The 19,253-nt window shown below is 34.9% G+C and overlaps 1 protein-coding gene across 1 annotated transcript; it reads left to right on the forward strand.

The window, feature by feature from the left end:
- Positions 1-5,373: 5,373 nt before the first annotated feature.
- LOC139901315 (uncharacterized) lies at positions 5,374-18,321 on the forward strand. Its single transcript, XM_071884043.1, has 2 exons — positions 5,374-8,877; positions 17,695-18,321. Exons 1-2 carry the CDS (start codon positions 5,374-5,376, stop codon positions 18,319-18,321), a joined length of 4,131 nt encoding a protein of 1,376 aa, XP_071740144.1.
- The last annotated feature ends 932 nt before the right edge of the window (positions 18,322-19,253 follow it).

A 19,253-nucleotide genomic window follows, 5' to 3' on the forward strand; every position in this document is an offset into this window, starting at 1 on the left:
ATAGCTTGATTCTTGAAGTGATTTTTGATGAAGATGATGATTAACTACTGGAAAAATACGTTCATAATAGTGTGTGTGTGTTGAGAGAGAATTAGAAAGAGAATTGGAAGTGAAATGGAGTGAATGATGAGTGGTAATTGGTGAGTGGTGAGTGGGGTTAAAAGGAGTTCTAGTTAGTTGACTAGCTCATGGTAGAAGTTAAAATTGATTAGTCATACATAACATAATCAAGAGTGGAATCCCATGCTAGTTCCTATTGATATATACCCATAGTAAGTACGTTTTGAAGCTGTGTATAATACGGGTAAGAATACGACTAGAATTCTTGATGAAAGAAAAGAATGGGAAAGTAACTGTAACCATTTTCGTTAAGTATGAGTGTTTTGATATATGTCTTGAAGTCTTCCAAAAGTATTTTAATACATCTAAATACACTACATGTATATACATTTTAACTGAGTCGTTAAGTCATCGTTAGTCGTTACATGTAAGTGTTGTTTTGAAACCTTTAAGTTAACGATCTCAATTAATGTTGTTAACCCATTGTTTATTATATCTAATGAGATGTTAAATTATTATATTATCATGATATTATGATATATTAATATATCTTAATATGATATATATACATTTAAATGTCGTTACAACGATAATCGTTACATATATGTCTCGTTTCGAAATCCTTAAGTTAGTAGTCTTGTTTATATGTATATAACTCATTGTTAATATACATATGGAGATACTTACTTATCATAATCTCATGTTAACCATATGTATATCCATATATATATCGTCATGTTGTTTTTACAAGTTTTAACGTTCGTGAATAGCCGGTCAACTTGGGTGGTCAATTGTCTATATGAAACATATTTCAATTAATCAAGTCTTAACAAGTTTGATTGCTTAACATGTTGGAAACATTTAATCATGTAAATATCAATCTCAATTAATATATATAAACATGGAAAAGTTCGGGTCACTACAACCGTTGCCACCGCCGTTGAACGGTGCCGATACTAGCGGTCGTCCTTACCTACGTCATTGAATTCCGCAGTTCCAAATGCCAAACATTGACACATTTGAAGTCGTGGGGGTGAGTTCACTGAGTAAAAAATGAATAATAAAAAAATAAATATATAATCGTTAACATTGCAACGGCTAGTTTTTCTTTTTACATTTTTTTAATTGCAATATATTAGCCTATCTATACTACTACTGCCCTTTTTCACACATTAATACTTCAAACTACCACTCAAACTCTTTTTAAAATAAATAGAAACGTTCGAGGATGGATCGAGATGATGAAATTTATGAATAGGCGTTAGCAATTGCAAATGCATATAATCCACTTCAAGCACTCGATGTTATCGATTTTTTTAGAAGAAGATGAAGCCGAAAATGAAGTTGTATCTATACCTAGAGCTCCTAGAAGACATTTTCCTAGCGATCGAGAAGGAAAAGCTAAACAATTGTTCGACGATTATTTTTCCGACACACCCACTTTCCCGCTTGATAAGTTCCGGAGACGTTTCCGTATGAGCAAGTCTTTGTTTATCCGTATATGTCGAGGTATAATTAATTTTAATCAACAACCTATTCGCGATTATATTACTTATTTTCATAAAAAACGGGATGTAACCGGTTTATATGGTTTTAATGTTTTTCAAAAATGTACGTCTACTATAAGACAATTAGTGTACGGTGTTACGCCTGATATATTTGATGAATATTTACATATGGGTGTAACAAAATCTTATAAATGTTTGGAAAATTTTTGCAAAAGTGTGTTACACTTATATTCGACCGAGTACATGAGAAGGCCAAATGCACATGATGTTTAACGTTTAATTTCAAAACATGAAGAAATACATGGTTTTTTTGGTATGCTAGGGAGTATCGATTTTATGCATTGGGGTTGGAGAAATTTTCCAGTTGCTTGGAAAGGGCAATATACACAAGGTGATCATGGTTACCCAACAATAATGTTAGAGGCAGTAGCCTCGTATGATACATGGATTTGGCATTTTTTTTTGTCCCGCAGGTTCAAACAATGACATAAACGTACTAAATCAGTCAGATTTATTTAACAATATGATTATTGAAGACAATAGGCGTGTATTTTGTGAGCTTGAAGAAGATTACCCGTCGGTTCGTCGTCCCGCAAAATTAAACATTCGAGAACGGGTTGAACTACATATGCGAATGGAGAAAGAACTACGAGATAGAAGCAATCATCATTTTCTTCGAGATAATCTTATCGAACATGTTTGGAATCTTCCACCAAATCATCGTGTTCGATATGATCCGACAGCGGGACCTTCAAACATTCCCGAACACGTGAATGATGAACACGATGATGAAGAAGATGATGAAGAGGATGGAGGGGGTGTTTGGATTAGCGTTTTAAAATTTGATTATGCATTTTACGTAATCATAATCAAATAATCAGCTGTATTAAAACATGGTTTTGGTGAATAGTGTTTGGATTTGATTATGCTATTTGATATCGCAATAATCAGATAATCAAATTTTTTAGTGTTTGAAAAAATTAGATTACTTCTTAAAATACATATAAAATTACCAAAAAGGTATAAAATATATATTATAAATAGATTCAAGATGTTATTCTACATTTTTTATAAATTGTACAAACTATTATCAATAATCTATATGCTAATTGTGATGAGCTGCTACTGTTCACGGGGTTAAAATGGTCATTTAACCTTTTAGTTTACTGTTCTAGGGACATTTTCATCCTTTTTTCTTCCAATACTTTATAATTACTATTTTTGCCACCACCACTAAACCTCTTAGCACCGCCAATATAATATACCTCTGCCACCACCATCAGCAACCTGCCACCGGCAACATCAACCACCATTCACCGCAAATTTTGGTAATACCCAACAACGACTTCCAACCACCACCAAAGCTGAACATAAAAATAAACAAAAATGGCCACCAACAACTTCCGGCCACCACAAGCCTCTCTCATCAACCAACATCCAACATCCACTCCTTTCAAGTACCGATTTTGAAGACAAAAAAAATCAAAAGATATAATAAAAAATACACAGATCTGACATACATAAAAATAAAAATGAACAAATAAAGTAAACAGATCTAACATCTATGTGCGACGATTCGACTAGAAAAGTCGGCAGCAAAAGCGGTTTAGCCACCTCCACCGTAAAACTCCGTCCGATGGCATCATGTTGATGATGGTGGTTTACAGCGGTAGGACGGGAATAAAGAGGGTTGCGGCGGTGTCAGAGAGAGACGAACTGAGCATCGGTTGATAGTCATCGGTGGGTCAGCGGTAGTTGAATGGTGGTGTTGGCAGCCGGATTTCTAACGACGGTGGTGTTGACGAATGTATTTGTGAGAATGAAAATGAACGGTTGTGTGAAAGTCAAATATTGATTACATGGTAAATAACATGCTAGTATGAACAACTCAGTATTAAGAAAACAATTACACACAACGTTTACACCAGCCCAATTGAAACCATCCTAGGGGAAAAAAAAGGGAAAGTGCGAAAATTGGATCTCAAGGCGACTCAAGGCGATCTCAAATCTTGCTTGATTCCTTCTCGTTTTCTTTGAATTTTCTGATTGGGCTTCGTCATGGCTAAATCGTCAAGTGGAGGAAAGAAGAAAAATCTCCAAAAAACCCAACCTAGGGTTTTAAGGAGCCGCACTATTGGTGGTGATGAGAAGTCTGATTCTAGTAGTGATGATTCTACATCAAAACCTGTCTCCCAAAGTAAAGATGTTATTGGTACTGGGGTTGAATTGGGGAACATTGGATCTAATAAGGTGTTTGAAGGTCCACATGATGAATCCATTGCGTCTTCAAACGTGCAGGGGATCAATTTGGGTAACCTTCACGATGATCAGCGTAGTGTTCATACTGACAGCGATGCATCAGATAGCGAAGAAGGTGTGATTGGAGGTAAAAAGTCTAATCTTAATTATGAATTTCCTCCACTTTTTTCTGGTCAGAAGGTTCATGCGGTTAGCAGTTCTGCTGCAAATAATGAAGATGATACTAATAAAGTCATGCCAAATAGCAATAACACTAGTACTCCTACTCTTAAGAATTATATGGCAGCTTTGCACGGTCCTGTTGAAAAACGTAGAGTGCAGTTCTACTTGTATGAATCATCTGATGTATTGGAAGATGGTATTGATGTTGAAATTCCTATTGAGTCTGTGCAGGAGGCGTCCAATCGTTATAGCCATACCTTATACGGATATTTTATTGGAAAAAGGGTGGCTTTCCCGGTTGTTCAAAGCTATGTTATGAATGTCTGGAAAAAGTTTGGGATTGAAAAGGTGATGATGAACTCGAAGGGGTTTTTCTTCTTCAAGTTTAATTCCGAAAAAGGTATGGGGGATGTTTTGGAGAGTGGGCCATGGATGGTGAGAACCATTCCGATTATATTGAACAAATGGTCTCCGGATGTTTCACTTACTAAAGAGAATGTCACTAAGGTACCGGTGTGGGTAAAGTTGCACGATATTCCACTTGCCGGATATACAGAAGTGGGGTTGAGTGCTATTGCTTCAAAAGTGGGTCGTCCAATAATGTTGGACTCGTACACAAGCACGATGTGTTTGGAATCTTGGGGCCGTCCGAATTATGCGAGAGCTATGATAGAAGTGTCGGCAGACAAAGACTTGAAAGAAACGCTATGTGTGGCGACTCGGAGCTTAATTAATAAAGATAAAGTCTTGGACACTGTTCTGGTAGAATTTGAATGGAAACCGCCCAGATGTTCGGATTGTAATGTGTTTGGACACGTTGATGCTCAATGTCCGCGTCGGGTTCCTGTGGTGGTTGAGAGTACTCGAATTGATGATGGTTTCATGGCTGTGAATAAAAAGAATGCTAAAAAAGTTGTTCATGAAAATGGTTTTAAGCATAAGGATGGATTTTTGATGGGGAGAAATAAGCAGAAGTTTATCTACCGGCCTGTCAATAAGGGTCTGGGTGATAACAATATCAATACTAATGCAAGTAAGAAATTGGATGATCCTGGCACAAGTAACAAGGTGGGTAATAAGAAGAATTCTTTTGCAGCTCTTGATGGGTTGGACACAGATGACTTGTTTCATGGACATCAGGGGGCAGATCACACATTGCACCTTCGTGACGAAAGTGATATTGAAGGCGAAGGAGACGCTACATCCGAGTTTATGGCGAGTAAATCTGAGGGGGCAAGCACTCCCGGTCGAAAGGTTCCTCATGATTAGTGTAGCCTCTTGGAACATACGGGGTCTTAATCGTGTCCCCAAACAAAACGAGGTGGTTGACGTGGTAAACGGTAATAATTTATGTGTGTGTGCTATCCTTGAATCACATGTGAATATGGCCAATTTAAATGGTATTTGTAGTAAAGTTTTTCCTCAGTGGCAATGGACGTCAAATTCTAACTTATGCCAGAGTGGTACACGAATTATTTTGGGGTGGAACCCGAATATAGTAAATTTGATGGTTATGTCTATGAGTGATCAGGCGCTTCACTGCATGGTCAAATCTTTGAGTAATGATGTGCAGTTTCATGTTTCATTTATTTACGCTCACAATTATTATATTTCTAGACGTGCTCTGTGGAGGGAGCTAGAGATGCATAAATGCCTCGTGGGTAACCATCCTTGGGTTATGCTTGGTGATTTTAACGCCTCTCTTAGTGTAAATGATTCGTCGTGTGGCTCGTCTTCCATGACCATTGCTATGTCTGAATTTAAAGATTGTGTGGAGCGTATTTGTATGTCGGATGTGAATCATATGGGGTTACATTTTACGTGGAATCAAAGGCCAAAGGCAAGTTCGGGTCTGTTGAAAAAGATTGATCGTGTCATGGCGAATGATGCGTTTATTTCTACTTTTGTGAATGCTTACGCGGTGTTTCACCCGTATAGGATTTCAGACCATAGTCCAGCTATTTTGAAGATCCCTACGCAAGGTACAAATCATCCAAAACCTTCCAAGTTCGCTAATTTTATTACTTTTCATGATGAATTCAGGGATACTGTTAGTGATGGGTGGAAGACAACGGTTCAGGGGTATAAAATGTTTCAAGTGGTAAAGAAATTAAGGGCGTTAAAAAAGCCTCTTCGTAAACTTGCATGGCGTAAAGGTAATCTGCACGACAGAGTTGTAAAGCTTCGTAATGCTCTTGATGAGGCGCAAACCAAACTAGACAAGTGGCCAGATTCCGCCTCTATTCGCGAGGAGGAAAGTTGTATTTTAAAAGAATATAATGAGGCTTGTTTAGAGGAGGAGCTATTCTTGAAGCAAAAAGCGAAAGTTGATTGGTTACGTGAAGGAGATTTTAATACTCGTTATTTTCACAATGTGGTCAAGGGCCGTAGACACAGAAACCGTATTCAAGCAATCATGGATGATGCGGGGCTGATTAGAGAAGGTAACGAGGTTCCAGACTTATTTGTTAAGCATTATGAAACGTTTATTGGTTCTGCTTCTCCAGTGGATACTATTAATCGGCCTGAGGAGTTGTTTGTCAAAACTATCCCGACTGTTAAAGCTGAATTTATGGTTCGAGAGGTGTCGATGCTAGAAGTTAAGGATGTGGTTTTTGAATGTGCCCTTAATAAGTCGCCGGGACCGGATGGTTTTACGGCTGAGTTTTTTAGAGCGGCGTGGGATATTATTGGTGATGATATAACTTCGGCAGTTCGTGGTTTTTTTCATAATGGAAAATTACTCAAGGAATTAAATCACACTATTATTTCTTTACTTCCAAAAGTGACCACTCCGAACAGAGTTACGGATTATCGCCCGATTTCGTGTTGCAACGTTTTATACAAATTTATTAGCAAGATCATCACAAATCGTATTAAGGGTTGTTTGGATGATATCGTGAGTTCTAATCAATCGGCTTTTATCCCGGGAAGACGTATATCTGATAATATTCTTCTTACGCAAGATCTGATGAAAAATTATCATCTTAGCTACGGGCCTCCACGATGTGCGTTCAAGATCGATATTCAGAAAGCTTACGACACGGTAGATTGGAATTTTTTGGAGAATATTTTAGTCCGTTTTGGTTTTCCGAAGGTGATGGTCGATTGGATTATGGTTTGCGTAAAGTCAACATCATTCTCTATTTGTATTAATGGCGAGCTTCATGGCTATTTTCGTGGTAAAAGGGGGCTTAGACAAGGAGACCCTTTGTCTCCCTTGTTATTCACTTTAGTCATGGAAGCTTTGACGTTGATGCTTAATCGGCGCGCTACTGAGTTAGAAGATTTTCGTTTCCATCCTAACTGTGACAAGCTCAACATTATTAATCTATGTTTTGCAGATGACCTGTTTATTTTTTCTTATGCTAACCCAGGATCGGTAACTGTTATTGCGGAAGCTTTGGATGAATTTAAACGTTGTTCGGGTCTAGTGCCTAGTTTAGCAAAGAGTACGGCTTTTTTTGCTAATGTTTCTAACGTGGTTAAGGCTGCGATTTTGGAGATTTTGCCTTTTGATGAAGGCACGCTTCCTGTTAAATACTTAGGCGTCCCTCTTGTGTCGTCAAGCTTATTTCATAGGGATTGCAAAATTCTTGTGGATCGAGTGAGAGATCGTATCGCAGATTGGAAGAACAAATTTCTTTCGTATGCAGGGAGAGTGCAATTGATTACTTCTGTTCTCACGACTATGCAACTTTATTGGCAATCTGCGTTCATTGTCCCGATTGCTATTATCAAGGAAATTGAAGGTCTTTTAAGGGGTTTTATATGGTGCCAAGGGGAAATGAAGCGGGGAAAGGCTAAGGTTAAATGGTCTCGTGTTTGTCTTCCAAAACAAGAAGGTGGCCTTGGTATTAAAAGATTGAAGGAGTGGAACGTTGCTTTAATGGCTTCTCATATTTGGCGTGTGCTGACAAACAAACAATCGTTGTGGGTTCAATGGGTGCACACATACCGCCTTAAGGGTAGAAGCTTTTGGGATGCTCCGGTTGTTGCTGGGGCAAGTGTTAGTTGGCGCAAGATTCTGAGTATTAGAGATTATATACGTGATCGTTTTGTTTATAATGTTGGAGATGGTGTTACTGTCTCAGCGTGGCATGATGCTTGGAGTGACTATGGGCCACTTGCTAACTTTATTTCTAACAGAGATATCTTGAATGCAGGATATTCTAGAGAAGCGAAAATTTGTGATATTGTTTCGCAAGATGGCTGGAATTGGCCGAATGAATGGTATTCTAAATACCCTGGGTTGCGCAATATTAATACGCCTGTCTTGTCTAATGATCCAGATTCAATTCGATGGAGAGATTATGCAGGTAACTTGGTACATTTCTCGGTAGGCATAGTGTGGAACACCATTCGTACTAGATCTGATCCGGTTAACTGGTTCCCAATTGTATGGTTTCCACAATGCATCCCTAGACATTCTTTCTTGGTTTGGCTCCTTTTTGGTGAAAACTTAAAGACTCAAGACAAATTAAAACCATGGGAGATTGGGGCAAGTGTTGTTCTTCTTTGCCCTTTTTGTCACGCTGAACCCGATTCGCACCTGCATCTTTTTTTTCGATGTCCATTTGCAGCGCAGGTTTGGAAATATGTTAAGAGTAGCGTGAGGGTTAATGTTGCAGGAAATGATTGGACTGACTTTGTTGACTCGATCAGAAGCTGCGCAGCAAGAAGAACTGTTTGTAGTATCGTTTCAAAGCTCTTGTTTGGTGCGGCTGTGTATATGATTTGGCAAGAGCGAAATAAAAGGTTATTCAAAAAGGATGCTAGATCGTATAGTAAGGTCGTCGCTGCTATCTTTTCTATGGTTCGGCTGAAAATTATGGCTCTTAAATGGAAGAATTCAAGGCAAGTGAAGTTAATGAAGGATGCATGGAAAGTCCCGTAAGGGTAGGCGTCTAGTTGTTTTAGTGTGAGCCTGCGTGCTCATGTGGCTTGGTTGTGACCATTTGGTCTGGTTTTCTGACTTTGGGCTCTACCCTTAGTGTTTTTTGAGCTTAACTGTGTAATCCTTTGATTTGAGTTTAATATATTTCACCGGGTAAATTTTACCCTTTACCCAAAAAAAAAAAAGAAAACAATTACACCTTAGTGTGAAGCAAGAGAAAAGCTTCTTATAGATTGGACTTGGCTTCATTATATACTTGTCTTGTCTTGGCTTTATTTCTATCTAGCCATTATGTCACAAACTTGACATAAAGTTCTTGACAAGAACATGCATTCGGAGGCATCGATCATTTCATTTGAATATAATTATACTTATTATAATCAAAATCACATTTATTAGAAGATAATATGGTAGGGATTCAAAACCTTTTCAGGTTATTTAATTTGGCGAAATTAGAGGGAATACAGTTTTTGATAGATGTAACCAAAATTTTGAAATTGAAAAAGCAATTAATTAATTTAAAGATCAAATCAAAGCGAATTAGTCTCTATAACAAAAAATTTACGATCACAAAAATATATTCCAACCCTATTTGATTTTTCCTAGTTTTAAAAGGGATAGGGTTACACCTGTTTTTATTTAATTAATTTCATTAACCGGTAATATCAAATTATTAAACATGATTTAACTCTTTTATTTTGCGAATAATTGTGGATTAAACACTTGAAATCTCCACTTGGCACAATTAACTATATTTAAGGTGTAATTACATGTCAGATTTTTAAACTCTTATATATATATATATATATATATATATATATATATATATATATATATATATATATATATATATATATATAAAGAAAACACAAGATATAGAAACCAATAAAGTACATATAATGACATCTACCTTATAATTTTTTGTTATGTTTAATTAACTGAACAAATTAACTGACTATTAATCGATCAAAATCATCCTTTTCAATTAACCGATCAAAACCACCCCGCAACAAAGCGCAGATTTTTCTCCTCGTTATCATAATTTGGCATATAAACAATATTATCTTTTTACCTAGTAAAAACTATTACCTACATATACTAATAGCCACCCAAGATCTTGTAGTTTCAATGTATTTGTAATGTAGTTTTGCGTTTGCGTTCACACTACATCCGGTCCCTCATCTTTACCTCAATTTACACAAGGACCCCTCAAACTTACTTTTTCTTGGGGGTAAAAAGTGTAAATATACAATTTTATTAAAATAAACAAAACTAACTCCACCCGAATTTTTAACGGGCCCTATCTTTTCGCTCGATGCGGGTTAAATTTTTCCGAGCCCACCGTTCAACTCAAAAAAATCCTACGAACACAACGGGACTAACTATACGCGAAACGGACACTAAAAAAAAACGTTCAATACCTCGGACTATATTCAATACATATACACACCTATAACACGCTCTGTTAACTATAAATACGCAACCCAAAGGCCCCGCGGCATCGCGCGGGTTCATTTTTCTAGTTAAGAACATTTAGCGTCTAAAGAGTACTGTTGTTTTTACGTAGTAAAACTATTAAATACTACGTACAGTTTAATATCTACAATTTTGGTAAGTGTTATAAAATATCTAGATTGTGTTATAAAATATCTAGATTGGATGTTAATTTTATTATTATTATATTTCTTGCATAGTAATATTTTATACTATAAATAGACATGTATGGTAACCATTTAAGGTGCACCATTTCTCTTGAAATATCAATATCAATATTTCTTCTCTCCTTCTTCTCTCTTTTTCTCTCTTTGTTCTTATAACCATTAAAGGTAGTTATAAGCCTACTGAATTATAACACGTTATCAGCACGAAAAGCTTAGTGTAATTAAAAGATATCTCAAACGATCACGAATCACTAATCAAGGTATGAAATTATTAATAATTTTCAGACTCGAATATATCAAATTTTGGACTACTAACATTTATATTTATGTTATTTAAGTTATATATGGTCGGTTATACTACCTGAATTATATTTCTGTAATCTAACTTTTACTAACTTCACTAACATTTATATTTATGTTATTTAAGTTATATATGGTCGGTTATACCACCTGAATTATATTTCTGTAATCTAACTTTTAATAACTTCACTAACATTTATATTTATGTTATTTAAGTTATATATGGTCGGTTATACCACCTGAATTATATTTTCTGTAATCTAACTCTTATTAACTTCACTAACATTTATATTTATGTTAATAAGACCTCATGATTGTACGCAACACGTCATTTGACAACACGGTACTTTATGTACGCAACACGTCATTTGACAACACGGTACCACGGGTCGAGATTAATTCCGATCAATACGAATACGACGGGGTCTTTATATGTTATCTAACATTTATGATTACTTATGCAATTAATCATTATTTATTTCATGCATACTAATGTTTATTCTTAAATTTATAATTTTAAAGTTAAAATAAAAAAATAGTTTGTATTTTTATTAAAAGTAAATCTTAAAAGTTAAAATAAGAAAAAGTAGTTTGTACTTTTATTAAAAGTAAATCTTAAAAGTTAAAATACAAAAAGTAGTTTGTATTAGTTAAAATACAAAAAGTAGTTTGTATTTTTATTAAAAGTAAATCTTAAAAGTTAAAATAAGAAAAAGTAGTTTGTATTTTTATTAAAAGTATATCTTAAAAGTTAAAATAAGAAAAAAAGGGATGGTAAAATGGAATAGTTTTTTTGTCAAAAATGAAGTATTGAAAATGAAGTGGTCTCCTTCTATAACTAAAAAAATAATATATACTTTTATCAAATGAATTTTTTTGTGGCCGACAATTTCAAACACGAGTCCGTGTTTAGTTTATCAAGAATATCTCTTGCTTTGGTGAAAGGTCACGATCACGATATCAGGTGTTGTGAAAGAATTAAAAAATTGGTCAAGTGGCCTTTTAAAAACTAGAAAAAAAAATTTAAACAAAAAGTTGTTTTTATATATTTATAATTTATGGGTAACGTAAAAAAAAGGAAGTTTTTTTTTTTAAAAAAAAAAACAAAGAAAGTGTTTAAATGAGTTTTACAGAAATGGGGAAAGCAAAGTAAAAAAAAAACTTTTTTCCAAACAAAGGTAAATGAAAGTAGGACTTAATACAAGAAAAAAGTAAACATCTCCTAGACGTGATAAAATCTATCAATGATAAGTATTAGACTTGATGAGCTAAATGTGACAAAAATGTTTCAACATGTCTTATGTTAATTTTCTAAAATAAGTTATTATTATTCCGAGTTTAACACATATACATATGTTAATTAAAAACAACCTTTTTGTTCTTATGTAGTGTTGGGTTGCAATTTTGGTTGTATGCCATAATTCCATCCAGTAGAGTGACAATAGAAAACTTTTGATGATAATCAATAAAAACTTTTTTCCAAACTTGTCAAATGTTTTGTTAAAAACGTGACCGTTGAAAAAAGGATGTTGAATAATAAAACTTAAAAAACAAATTATTTTTTTAAGAGTATGCATCAAAAAGGCCCGTTTAATAATGGGGAGTAAAAATATAGTCAAATTGTTTCAACGAACAAGGGTTCAATTGGATGTCTCTTAAAAAAAATCCGCGGGTACGGGTGATGGATCCAATGGATCCGCATCCACGACCCGCGGGTGCTATCCCTAATTGTGACAAGTACAAATCAATTAAAAGTCTAAAAAATAAATGCTCTTATAGGGACCAAATGTTCACAATAATTGCCTAAGCTAGATATGAAACAAATAGTTCATAAAAAAAAAAGGTCGTTGTGCGTTTTCGGGATGATAGCCGAAATACACTTACAAAAGTAGGTCAGCCGTCAATTCTTTATGGCCATATCAACGTAGATCAATAAAATTATTTATGGTTTTGATAAAAGATTAATTAAAAATTAATTATTTTTTAGTCTTGGATTCTCGGTAACAAAAGCAAAGGTTGTTTTTGGTTGCCACAACAAACAAGACAGAGGTTGTTGACTTTTGTTGTTAAACATGGCACAAGTGAACAATAACAATAGATTATTGTTTTTGAAAAGAATAATGATGCGTTAATTTTATTGTATAAAATAAAATTAAAGAAAATGGTTTTCATTGATGACTATGAACAAACGCAAACAAAGTGTTTGTGGTATTTGGTGATTTAAAAAAAAAGTGCATCTAAAGCTTCTACTGAAAATAATATGCATCTAAAGCTTCTACTGAAAATTAATGTGCAAGGTACAACGTATAACTATATGGTCAAATTCATTTGAGCCTTCGGAGTCACAAGTATATGATGTATATATATATTACTCAATTAACAAAATAGTAAATCTAAATTAATTCATATGAATAGTAAAATGAAATTAATTAATTTACTATTCACATAAAAAAGCGCATATGATAAAAAGCGCATCGCATATGATAAGCGCATATGATAAAAAGCGAATATGATGAAAAGCACAACGCATATGATGAAAATCGCATATGATTAAAAGCGCATATGGTGAAAAACACAGCGCATATGATTAAAAGCGTATATGGTGAAAAGGATATATGATAAAAAAAAAACACATATGGTGATTTATAAAAAAAAAAACACATATGGTGATTAATGGAAAGCACATATGGTGATTAATGAAAATTATATTGTGAAAAAGAATCACAAATGTTTCTTGAAAGAATTCAAGGTAAGATATATGAACCAATTCATCCATCATGTGAACCATTTTGATATTTCATGGTTCTAATAGACGCATCTATCGGATGGTCTCATATTTGTATGTTATCGAGCCGTAATATGACATTTGCAAAGTTTCTTGCACAAATTATTAAATTGAGAACGCATTATTCTGATTACACCATTAAAAGGATGAGACTTGATAATGCTGGTGAGTTAACATCTCAAGCATTTAATGATCATTATATATCTACAGGGATTGTTGTTGAACATCCAGTTGCTCATGTGCATACACAAAATTGATTTAGCTGAATCAATAGATAAACGCTTACAGCTAATAACTAGACAATTGATAATGAGTACAAATCTCTCAATATTTATAAGTGGACATGTAAATTTACATGCTGCGACATTAATTCGCATTATACCATGTGAAAGTCGTAAATATTTTCACTTAATACTTGATTTTGGCCAAGAGCCAAATATTTTCTACCTTAAAACATTGGTTGTGCAGTGTATGTTCCAATTGTATCACCACAACACAATAAAATGGTTCTTCAAAGAAAGATGATAATATATTTTGGATATAAAACATCTTCAATCATAAGATATATTGAACCCATGATGGGTGATGTTTTTACAGCACGTTTTGCTGATTGTCATTTTAATAAAACATTGTTCCCTAGATTAGGGGGAGAAATAAAAATAAAAAATAAAATGATGCTTCATGATGTGAACATCAATTAAGGTATATTGAACTCGCACAAAAGAATGTGAAACGAAAGTTCAAAAATAATGCATATGCAAGAACTTGCAAATTAATTACTTTATGCATTTACAGATATAAAAAAGTGACTAAATCATATATACCAGCGATAAATGCTCCAGCTCGAACTGAAATTCCAAAAGCTGGCAATAATGTCACTGTTGAGTCTTTGCCACGCATCAAACGTGGAAGATCAATTGGTTCCGAAGATAAAAATCCTCGAAAAAGAAAATCAGCTGATAATGAGGTAAGAGAAAGTGTTCAAGAAGAACCACAAATCAATATTCCTTCTGCAGAGGATATTGATAAATGTAAATACTAAAATTGCGATAAATTATGCAATATTATGGAACCGAAATGAAACTAAAATCTCTATGAGATATTTTCATATAATGTTACAATGACATCATGAATAAAGATGATGATCTGGAACTAAAATCTGTCATTGAATATACAAAATGGACATGATTGAGTTCAATGGAAAGGAGCAATAAGAGCTGAATTAGAATCGCTCGATAAAAGAAAAGTTTTCGGATCAATCGTTATCACTTTTAAAGATGTGAAACGTATGGGATACAAATGAATTTTTATCCGAAAAGAAATGTGCAAATGAAGTTACAAGGCAAAACTAGACTTGTAACTCAATATTTCCCACAAAGACCAGAAATGAATTAGGAGGAAAAATTATCCTCCTGTAATGGATACAATTACTTATTAGATACTTAATCAACCTGGTAGTTATTTAAATGCATCTCATGAATGTTGTTACTACTTATCTGTATGGATCACTTAATAGTGATATATATGAATATACCTAAAGGGTTAAGGTATCATAAGCATCTAATGTAAAACCCAAGGGAATATATTCCATTAAATCACAAAGATTTCTAAGTGGGTTTATACAAACGGGACGTATTTGGTATAACCTATTAAATGACTACTTGATAAAAAAAGGGTATAAATATAAACTTATTTTGCACGTATGTTTTATAAAAACAATGTTCGGATATGAGATCGTAGTTGTTTATGTCAATGTTCTTAACATCATATGAACAAATAAAGAGATCTATGAAATCATTCAACTTCTAAAGAATTATTTTGAAATGAAAGATCTTGAAAAAACCAAGTATTACCTTGGATTGCAAATTGAGCATATGCCTAATGGTTTACTTGTACATCAAACAACTTATACCGAAAAGATTTTAAAACATTTTTTTTAAAGACAAACTCATTGTTGTTAGATCACTCAATATTGACACTGATCTATTTCATCCCTGCGAAGATCATGAAAATTTTAACAGATCGGAAGTTCTATATTTTAGTGCAATTGAGGTTCTTATGTATCTTATAGATTATACAAGATCTGACATTTCTTTTGCAGTTAATTTGTTGACAAGGTTCAGCTCAGCCCCTACCAAAAGACATTGGAATGGGATCAAACAAATAGTTTGATACCTTCGGGGAACTACTGATTTATAATTATTTTATTCTAACAACTCGAAACAAGATTTGTTTGGTTATACAGATGCAGATTATTTATCCGATCTACATAAAGCTAAATCTCAAACTGGATATGTATTCCTAAATGGAGGCACCGCAATATCATGACGTTCTCAAAACAAACACTTGTTGCAACATCATCAAATCATGCCGAAGTGATTGCATTACATGAAGCTACTCGGGAATGATTTTAGTTAAGATCAATGATACAAATCATTATTGATTCTTGTGGACTAGAACGCTATAAAAGCGTAACAACTATCTATGAAGATAATACATCTTACATAATACAAATGAAAGAAGAGTATCAAAAATGACAGAACAAAACATAAATGCTGACAAGGCGCTAAAGCTATAAATGGTCTTAACGGTCATAAGTTTGATGGAAAAGAATGGTATATTGGTAAGGCTCAGAAAAAGACTGAAAGGGAATAGGAACTGAAACAACGGTTTGAACAAACCATGAAGAAGACTGTAGACAAATCACGAGGGCCAAACTTGTACATAAAAGATTTAGATGATACAGTTTCAGATGAAAACCTCAGATTTTTCTCATATACTCAAGATATCGTAAAAGACAACCAGATTAAAATGAGATACGTTCAATCAACAACTCTGCTGATCTTTATACCAAAGCACTGCTAACTGCTATTTTCAGAACACACGTTCATAATATTGGCATGAGGCATGTTCAGAAGATGTAACAACTCAGGCGTTGCCTACTTGAGGGGGAGTCAACTTTATGCTGCACTCTTTTTCCCTTAGCTAAAGTTTTATCCCAATGAGTTTTCTTTAGCAAGGTTTTTAACGAGGCAGTACTAGTTATTCTTTAATAAAATTGTCATCCAAGGGGGAGTGTTATAAAATATCTAGATTGTGTTATAAAATATCTAGATTGGATGTTAATTTTATTATTATTATATTTCTTGCATAGTAATATTTTATACTATAAATAGACATGTATGGTAACCATTTAAGGTGCACCATTTCTCTTGAAATATCAATATCAATATTTCTTCTCTCCTTCTTCTCTCTTTTTCTCTCTTTGTTCTTATAACCATTAAAGGTAGTTATAAGCCTACTGAATTATAACAGTAAGGACATTGTAGTATTATTTTAATTTTAGTGTAAAAATCCTACAACCACCAACAAATTTTGACTGTAAATATCAAGCATTTACCCGAAAATTAGAAGACACCACCACTTCCATTCAACTGGAAATTAGCTTACGAACCTAACCAGCCTGGTCTTGCCGTCGTCGGAGCTCCCACGCGCCACCAGGAATAATCAGTCAGAGGTGCGTTTTCAATTGGGTTTTTCAGCCATTTTCCGGCAAGTGGGATACCACCTTCTACGAATCGGGCTAAGGAACGTTTTTCCTCACAAGAAACAACCATTTTTGTTCTCGCCGGCCTCACCGTTTCACGTCAATTGCCGCCGGCTGCTACCGAAAAATAACTTTTCCGGCCGGTTACCTCTTTCCACTCCCTTTATTTGTTTTGGTTAACTACTTCTGTCTGCTACCTGTTATTTATATATATATATATATATATATATATATATATATATATATATATATATATATATATATATATATATATATATATATATATATATATATATATATCTTATCTCTTATTCATATTTTTATTTCACTTATTCATATATTAACATATATTATATCATTTGAGCACATAAAATTATTAAAACTACTAAAATTACTGTCTACTTCTTTATAAAATTACCTAAAGGGCATTTTCATCTATTTACATTCATTTCTTTTTCACTTTTAAATATTTTAATTTTAACATATTCATTTTTTTAGCTAGTTTTGGGGTATAGGTTAATATAGACCCTACACACACTTATGGTTACTTGAGGTCATGTCATCCTACTTTAGGGGTGGGTAGGCCTGGAGGGGTTAGAAGCGGTAGTAGGGTAGCCACCTTTGGTAGGATTAGAGTGGGTAGTTGGAATATAGGAACCTTGACGGGTAAGAGGATCGAGCTTGTTGATACCTTTCTTAAGAGTAAGGTGGACATAGGGTGTGTTCAAGAGACTAGATGGAAGGGTGAAGGGGCGGTAGATGTTAAGGACTATAGGTTGTGGTACCCGGGTTATAGGATAGAACGGAACGGGGTAGGTATCTTTTTGGGAAAACTACATAAGGATAACGTCGTTGACGTGGGTAGGTTTAGCGATAGGATTATGTCGGTTAGTCTAATTATTAAGGAAGAGACTTTTACGGTCATTAGCGAATACGCACCTCATGCAGGTTTAAGTGATGCGGAAAAGAGGAGTTTTTGGGATTTGTTAGATGAGGTAGTGAGGGGGTTCCCAGCTGACCATCGACTGATTATAGGGGGTGATCTGAATGGACACTTAGGAGCGGAGGCAGAAGGTTACGAGGGAGCCCATGGGGGCTTTGGGTTTGGTCCTAGAAATGAAGAAGGGCACTCAATTCTTTAGTTTTCCATTGCCCACGAGTTGGTTGTAGCAAACTCTTTCTTCAAGAAGAGGGATGCTCAGTTAGCCACTTTTCATAGCGGGGGTCGTAGAACCCAGATTGACTTTTTGCTCCTTCATAAAGAGGAACTTAGGACATGTAGGGACTGTAAGGTCCTTCCATCCTTGACATGCTCCTCCCAGCATAGATTGCTGGTCATGGACCTAGTCACTCGGGGAAGAGTTGACAGGAGGGTCAGGGTTGTGCAACCTAGAATCCTTTGGAAGAACCTACATGGAGAGAATGCAGAGACTTTTAGAGCGACCGTTGTTGATAGATTGAGTGTAGAAGGGGATAACAAAGCCCTACTGACGTAGACCAGATATGGAACCGCATGGCGTCCACTATGAGAGATGTGGCAAAAGAGGTCTTAGGGGTGGCAATAGGGACATCGAGAGCCCATAAGAGTAGTAGAGAATCGTGGTGGCTTAGTGACGATGTCCAAATGAAAGTCGCGCTAAAGCAGACGAGTTTTAGGGAGATCATTAACTTTGGAGAAGGGACACCTGCAGAGAGAACTAGGGTAGAAGAAAGATATAAAGAATCTAAAAGAGAAGCAAAGAAGGCCGTAGCAATTGCAAAAGACAAAGCATACGAAGATTTATATAGGAAACTAGACTCTAAAGAGGGAGCTAATAACATATATAGGATAGCTAAAGCTAGGGAGCGAAGAAGCAGGGACTTAGTTAACGTCAAATATATCAAGGATGCAGCGGGTCAAAGTATAGTGAGCGAAGACCTTATTAGGAAAAGATGGGAAGAGTATTTTGCATCCCTTTTCCGTAGGAAAGACCCGAGCGGAATGGGGAACTCCAGGAGGGTCGCGAGTTTCAGAATAATTGTTTCTGCACAAGGATTAACCAGGAGGAAGTTAGATCGGCCCTACGAAAGATGG

The sequence above is a fragment of the Rutidosis leptorrhynchoides genome, chromosome 3 (genome assembly GCF_046630445.1).
Source record: "Rutidosis leptorrhynchoides isolate AG116_Rl617_1_P2 chromosome 3, CSIRO_AGI_Rlap_v1, whole genome shotgun sequence".
Lineage (NCBI taxonomy): Eukaryota > Viridiplantae > Streptophyta > Magnoliopsida > Asterales > Asteraceae > Rutidosis > Rutidosis leptorrhynchoides.